At 49.3% G+C, this 7,639-nt stretch overlaps 1 protein-coding gene across 2 annotated transcripts in view; it reads left to right on the top strand.

The window, feature by feature from the left end:
- Positions 1–439: 439 nt before the first annotated feature.
- The window catches only part of cog5 (component of oligomeric golgi complex 5), a 33,916-nt gene continuing 26,716 nt past the window's right edge, over positions 440–7,639 (top strand). For both annotated transcript variants that reach the window (XM_030113264.1, XM_030113265.1), the window contains exons 1-6: positions 440–494; positions 948–1,087; positions 1,443–1,500; positions 1,775–1,829; positions 3,404–3,473; positions 6,329–6,449. In XM_030113264.1, the coding sequence (XP_029969124.1) occupies positions 449–494; positions 948–1,087; positions 1,443–1,500; positions 1,775–1,829; positions 3,404–3,473; positions 6,329–6,449 (490 nt within the window). In that variant the 5' untranslated portion in view covers positions 440–448. The remainder of the gene's footprint in view (positions 495–947; positions 1,088–1,442; positions 1,501–1,774; positions 1,830–3,403; positions 3,474–6,328; positions 6,450–7,639) is intronic.

Consider the following 7,639-nt stretch of genomic DNA (forward strand, 5'->3'; position numbering starts at 1 on the left):
GTCAAGATACCATACTGCCCTCACTTTGATAAAGATGAAGAACATTATACACAGTCAGTATTAGACTCAATGAACTAAAAAATCAAAATAATTAGTATATGTGAATCTTTGTACTTGTTTTCATAGTGTAATTACTGGTAACACCCCTGGCAGTCTGAATGTGGTGGTGTTAGCTGTGTTGTTGTGTATTTAATCTGTTGTGTTGTTGTTATGTTGTGTATTTGTTGTTGTAAATAAAAGTTAATTTAAAAAAATAAAAGTCGTGAAAGATTTCTTTACATTTCTGGATGTATGTCGTTAAATGAGATGAATTAATGTTTGTATGTATTTTTTCATCGTTACATATAATTTAATAAATAATTTAATAAATAAATAAGTAAATAAATAAAATGCTCTGGCCCTTTAAGATGCCGTCATCACGCAGCACGTCACAGGCGGAAGTTCCAACATGGCGGACGGCAGGGAATCCTCCACGACTTCACTTCTAAAAGATGGTAAAAACACCTCTAAACCGCGTGTGTTGACAGCAGGCTCTGCGTTACTGTCGTCGTGTTGTCCTCCGAGGCGGTGTCCGGGGGGCGGGGGGCGGGGCCACACGCGCAGGCCCGCGAAAGTGTGAGTGACAGCCGGCTGGAGAGCGACTGGACCGGCAGTCAGCTGAGAGGAGGCTGCTGGACCAGGGTCAGAGCCGGTCCCGGGGTCCAGGGAGGTCCTGACTGTGGATGCTGTAAGCTGGAGGAATTTAAACTCCGGCTGTGTTTTTAAAAAGGGTTCCTGCAGAACTTTCTCTGACTGAGTGTAAATGTGATGCGAACATGTTTAAAGCTTTTGCTGCTTCGCTCTGGCAGCAGCTCTGAAGGTTTCTGGCTGTGGAAGAGGAGTGTGAGCGGAGCAGCCGGGCTCCTGCAGGCCGGGCTCCTCATGTTGAACCTCGCGCTGTGTTGCAGAGTGCTACTCCGACTTCCTGGCCGAGGACTTTGACGTGAAGACGTACACGGCCCAGGCCATCCACCACGCCATCATCGCGGAGCAGCTGGCCCGGCTGGCCCAGGGCATCAGCCAGCTGGACAAAGAGCTGCACAGCCAGGTAGGCAGGGGGGGAGGGGGGGGGGGGGGCGCCGGGGGGGGGGGGGGGGGGGGGGGCGCCGGCAGGGGGGCGCCGGCAGGGGGGCGCCGGCAGGACACCCCAGAACCACACAGAGGAGCAGGACTGAGGTCCGTCTCTGTGTCCTGTGGAAGCTTGACGTGGAGAAAGTTTAACAGAACAAATCAAAACAAAGAAACTCTGCTGAAATAATAAAAACATCCACAACAGCTAAGTATGAGGAAGAAGGTAAAGAAACGCTCCGGCTGAAACCATGAGCTCCGTGTGGAGTCCACAGACGGATCCGGGCCTGGGTTTCAGCCTTTCAGGACGGTTGACCCTGCTCTCTGCCCTCCAGGTCGTGGCCAGACACGAAGACCTGCTGGCTCAAGCCACCGGCATCGAGTCCCTGGAAGGTGAGACGCTGCACGTGTCGAACAGAGGCAGGAACGATTCAAGAGGAACCACATTTATAGTCTTAAGTGAACTAGATCCAGCAGAACATGAAGGAGTCAACATCTGCGCCTAAAGGTGGAGTCCTCTGTATCGAATCTGGCCTGTACTTCCGGTGGAATCGGGAGGATTTCATTTCGCTCCTTTCACCACCAGAGGGCGCTGTGCCGCTGTGTTCGGGTCTCTGTGTGTATTTTTGTGTAGCCATGCTGATTAAGTGTGTTGTGTTGTCTGCAGGAGTCCTGCAGATGATGCAGACCAGGATCAGTGCTCTGCAGGCAGCTGTGGACAGGTACACACACACACACACACACACACACACACACACACACACACACACACACACACACACACACACACACACACACACACACACACACCCCTTTCACAGTCAGCTTGGTCCACTCATGGCCACATTACAGCCTGTTCTGCTTCTTCTTTTTCACCCTTTTAAACTTGTTGTGTCTTAAAGTTTCTTGTTGTTTGTCTCTTTTTTTTTTACTTATTTTTTATTTTGAACATTCAACGCACATACATCAACAACTTGCCACAATCATTATATTCACTCTCAACAATCCCTTAATTGAAATATATTTTTCTTTTTTTTTTCTTTTTTAATAAAAGTAGGAAAGTAAATAACAAAAAAAAAAAACAATAAACAAAAGGTCTGAATAAATAAATAGGTAAGCATATCATCCTCACAGCAATCAAAATAAATAAATAAATAAACAAATAAACATGTCAATAAATAAAAATAAAAGGGGATCCAACAATCAGATGGAGCTTCAATGACCCACACATTTGCGTATCAAGAAGTCAAGACGTAGGGATGCTCATCCTACTTCATTGCAATATCAGAGGCATCACAGGCTTCATCTCTTCAAAAAATTTTTTGTAGGATTCTTAAAAAATCTGCATTATCTGGACCTGTGATCCCCTCCGGTATTCCACCAAGACGGACCACTGTGGGTTCCTTTGCTATTTCACAATGAAAAATTTCCTTTAGAGCATCGAATATCTCCTTCCAATAATCCTCTAGTTTTGGGCGTGACCACAGTATATGAGTATGGTTACCTATGTGCTGACCACAAAGCCTCCAACATTTGTCTGACGCTCTTTGATTCCATTTAACAGTTATTTGCGGGGTTCGAAAATACCTTGTTATAATTTTCCACCTAAATTCTCTCCAAATATTAGAACTTGTTACTAAATGTGCTTCCTCACAACCCCGTGTCCAAGTTTCAGTCGAAATATTGGTCCCAAATTCAGTCTCCCATTTGTCTTTAATATGCGAGGTATTATTTGGATCCATTGACGAAAATGTTGTGTATACTTTAGAGAGCACGCGTTTAATATTACCCTTTGATTGCAAGTCCTGGAGATGCACCTCAGACTCGGAGGGATTCCAGTTGTTTGTCTCTTTTGAACCATTCTCCTGATTTGACTTGTTTGAACTTCTTTCATCTGATTTCGCTTTTGAGTTTTTCTTTTTTAGTTTGACCTTTTTATCCACTTTAGCTGTTGTGGCTTGTTTTTATCCATTTGAGCAGTGTTTTGCTGATTGAGCTGCTATTTCACAGTTTTGAGCTGTTTTATTAAATAGTTCTGAGCTGTTTTGGTAGTTTTGAACAGCAGCTGACTGACTCTCCTCCTTCAGAGGCAGACGAAGTGAATGTTCAGAGTTGAGACCTGCAAGAAGGAGTTTTAATCACACCCTCTTGATCATCAGAGTCACTCCGCTGCCAGAGGTTTCCTCTCGTGTCAGATTTGTTCTCATGTCTTTATTGAGTTGTTTGTTCTCCATGAGTTCCCGTCCCCCGGTGCGTCTCTGGGGTTCTTCCGCTCACGGGCGGCGTGTCGTTTCAGGATACGAGCGAAGATCGTGGATCCGTACAACAAGATGGTGGCCCGGATCACCCAGCTGGCCCGGCTGCAGGTAACAGTGCTCTTTGTCTCTTCAGAACCACAAACGACGTGAGAGAAAGAGGCGGAATAAAGTCTAACGGCTCTGAAAAGCTCAAATCAGCCCCAAATGAGGGAAAGACATCAAGAACCAAAACTTCAAGGAGTCTAAAGAGCCTCAGCTCAAATGGCAGCAAGAGAAAACTGCAAGAAAACAGCTCTGCTGAAAGACTGAGAAGTTAAAAAAAGGAAAATATCTCAGTTTATTAAATTAGTTAAAATGACTTGAACAGAAAAAAAAAATCAAGGAATCTGAAAGAAAAAAGAATGACTAAAACAGCTAAAATGGTTAGTTAAAAATATTAAAATGACTTAAAACAGCTAATGAAGCGCATGAGAAAAACTAAAATCTAAAAATGATAAAACAAGTGAAAGATGAAAACAGTTAAACTAACAGAAACCACTAAAACAGTACAAACAGTAATGTTGTCAAAAACCACTCAAAGAAAGAAAAAAGTGTGAAAGACAAGCTCAGTGGAAACATCTGGAACCCGGAGGTACAAACATCCCCTGCTTCATACAGGCTGTTCCCACCAATTTGGCTCCACCTAACTGACGTAGCGGCCCGTGGTGGAGCCGGGAGCCACAGTGTGAACACGCTTTTCTCGTTGGGTGGAGCCGGGGCCGCCTCGAGGAGGAGGTCAGAGGTCGACCCGGCTCCATCGAGATGCGGTGAGAACACGGTCGCTCCCCGGGTCCAGCCCGCTTTCCTCGTTTGCTGCACTTTTGTCCGTGTGAGGCTTCCGTAGTGCACGACACCAACTGTTGTTCTGAGCGCACGTCCAGCACGGCGCAGAGGAGAGCCGCTCTTCTTCTGAAAGTCAGCGGTTTGTCCGGCCTGCAGAAACATCACGTACAGCAGAAGCACCGTTCTGGCTGCGCTCCGTCTCCGGTCCGGAATCACCGCAGCACCGCCTGCAGTGCCTCTGCAGTCCGCTGGAGGAGGTTGCCAGATCTGTCGCTCTGCCCCACAAACGACATGAAGCCCGTTTAACTCGATAGAAAGCAGCCCAAACCGCCATCTTGGTTGAAAATGCTCGTTAGAACCGTAGATTGTAAATGAATGGACAGACCTTTCGTGGCGTCACCCACAGCGTTTCCAGCCGCCGTTCTGCAGACTGCAGCGAGTCCAGCAGGACGTCTCCACATTGAACGTTTGAAACTGATGTAAATGTGATTGGTCCCGCCCGTCACGTGACCGCATCACGTGGACAGAGGAGGCGCTGTGATAGGGCAATTTATGCTGAACTTTAACTCGTAATATAAAATCAACAGATGATTTTTATGAAAACCAGAGTCTGGTGAAGCAGCAGGTTGTAGAAACTAGTGACAGAGACCAGAACCTGTTCTGAAACCGGAGCTTTATTTTATTTGCACTCTGAAAATCGGCATTTTTGAATGTGTTCCAACGGGACCGGGGCTCTTTTTGAAACCAGCATCATCGCCCCCTGCTGGAATCTCTCCTGAATTAGTTTTTTTTTTTTTTTTTGCACTTCCGCATTATCTTCGTGTTTTATGAGCGGAGGTTGGCACTTGGTTAAAACCGTATTTGTATGATAAAAAACACGTCATAAACACATAATCGTTTCATCAACCCGTCAGACGTGTTCAAAAAAGAATCCTGATTTGGCAGAAACCCGCCCAACCTGGCAACACAGAGCTGCTCCGGTCACAGAGCTGTTTTGAGCCATTTGACTTTCCTGCAGTGATGAAGTACAAAACCGTTCATTCTTCTAAAGCGTGTAACGACTCCATCACGCTGTTCGTTCTGTTTTCTACCAGACGAAGTAGAAAAACTGAATATTAAAGGGATACTTCAACATTTTGGCAAATTGGCCCATTTAGCGCAACTCCTCAGTCATTGGAACAGCAGACTGACTGTTTCTGTGAGGCGAGCTGTTGTTTATTCAGAGGTGAGTCTGGGAAGGTTTTCGGGACTGACACAATGGAAGTGGACGGTATTTTTGTTCCCCCTCGTCAAACTCATCAGATACACAATCCAACAACCCCAAAACACTTTGGTGGACACGTTATAATCCACACATTCACTACGCTGTGGAATATTAATGCTAAATGACCAGATTGAGTTGTTTATGTGAAGATTGCTGAGACGGAACTACTTACTAAACATGGCGTCTGGGCGTAGTGATTTCAAAAGAAAAAGTAGTTCCCAGTATTTGCTTCAGTGTCGTAACGCTACAGTATTATTTGTTGGTGTTCCACAGCGTAGTGAATGTGTGGATTATAACGTGTCCACCAAAGTGTTTTGGGGTTGTTGGATTGTGTATTTGATGAGTTTGACGAGGGGAAACAAAAATACCGTTCACTTCCATTGTGTCCGTCCCGAAAACCTTCCCCGACTCACCTCTGAATAAACAACAGCTTGCCTCACAGAAACAGTCAGTCTGCTGTTCTAATGACTGAGGAGTTGCGCTAAATGGGCCAATTTGCCAAAATGTTGAAGTATCGCTTTAAGACAAAAAACACAACACAGATTTTATTTTGAAATCACTTATTTTGGAACACGCATCGCCTTTCCTTCCGGCACCCGACTTGCTTCTGTCTGGTTTGACGCCCTTTTGGTTCCACGGTGAGAACACCATCCAGGTATCTGTGAGGAGGCTGGTTTACAGACTCACACTCTCAAAGGGGTCCTGGGCCCTGGGCCCTGGGTCCTGGGTCCTGGGTCCTGGGTCCTGGGTCCTGGGTCCTGGGCCCTGGGTCCGCCCCGGTCGGAGTGAACACGCCCAGAGAGGCAGATGAAACGTGTCAAAAGGAAATGGCTGCATGAACAGTGTTCTCTGAGCTGACCTCTGACCTCTGCCGCAGGTGGCCTGTGACCTCCTGCGGAGGATCATTCGCATCCTGTACCTGAGCAAGAGGCTGCAGGTTCAACTCCAGGGGGGCAGCAGGGAGATCACCAAGGCCGCCCAGAGCCTCAACGAGCTGGGTGAGGACACACACACACACACACACACACACACACACACACACACTGCACCCAGCGTGGGTGAAAGCTCGTCCGTGCGCACCGCTGCTAGAGCAGAGCCAGTAGAACATGGCTGTGGTTCTAAGCAGAACTCCCTGGAGCTCCTGGTTCTGCTGACCGGGGTCAGTCTGCGTCCGTCCCTCCGCCTCTCGGGACACTGAGGCGGAGCGGCCGGGCGGTGCTGGTGGTGGTGGAGCGCCGGGCTCGGGGGGGGGTTGACCTTCTGCTGTCAGCCGGAGTGGCGCTCGGCCCGGTGTCCCTGCCACGGGGTTATCGGCGCCGCTCTCACCTGTCAGCAGGCTTCAGAGCAGCTCCTCAGGGAGAAGTGTTTCCAGCAGCGTGACCACTTCTCATACCTCTGACCGGGACATTCCTGCCCCGCCCCCCGCCCCCCGTCCCCCCGTCCCCCCGTCCCCCCGCCCCCCCGCCCCCCCGACTCCCCAACTCCCCGACCATCAAGCCCCCAGCCCGCCGGCCCCCCGACTCCCCACCCCCGACCCCCCAGCCCTCCATCTGCCGCGCTGCTATTGAGCATAGACACTTTTATTTCAGTTCCTTCGACTACATTTTAAGCTGTGAATCACGTAAAGCAGCGGTTCTCAAGCTGAGGTCCGGGGGCCGCTAGCTGCATGCTTCCTGGTTAGCGGAGGAAGGGTTTCTGGGTAACAGGCTCCACAGTTCTAGATAAGATGATCCTACGAACAGCTGGACCTGCGGTCTTCCTGCTGAAGTTTGACAGCCGTCTAGAGGAAGTGGTGAGGTGGGACGTCCACCGTCTCCACGGCGCAGACCGGTCCGTCCAGCGCAGCAGGTCGCTGCAGCTCGGCTGGTCTCCGTCAGACCCGGTTCTGAACCTCGCAGTTTGCTTTGAAGAGCGAAGACTAACAGGACTGATCAGTTTTACTGGACCCTGGCCCTCTGTGGCTGTCCCCGCTGTCCCCGCCTGTCCCCGCCTGTCCCCCGGCTGTCCCCTGCTGTCCCCACCTGTCCCCCGGCTGTCCCCGCCTGTCCCCACTGTCCCCGCCTGTCCCTGCTGTCCCTGGCCGTCCCCGCTGTCCCCGCCTGTCCCCACTGTCCCCTGCTGTCCCCGCCTGTCCCTGCTGTCCCCCTGTGTCTCTGGCAGTGAGCAGACGGAGGCTGTGCCTTCGGTT

This window comes from Salarias fasciatus, chromosome 17 (assembly GCF_902148845.1).
Source record: "Salarias fasciatus chromosome 17, fSalaFa1.1, whole genome shotgun sequence".
NCBI classification, from domain to species: Eukaryota; Metazoa; Chordata; class Actinopteri; order Blenniiformes; family Blenniidae; genus Salarias; species Salarias fasciatus.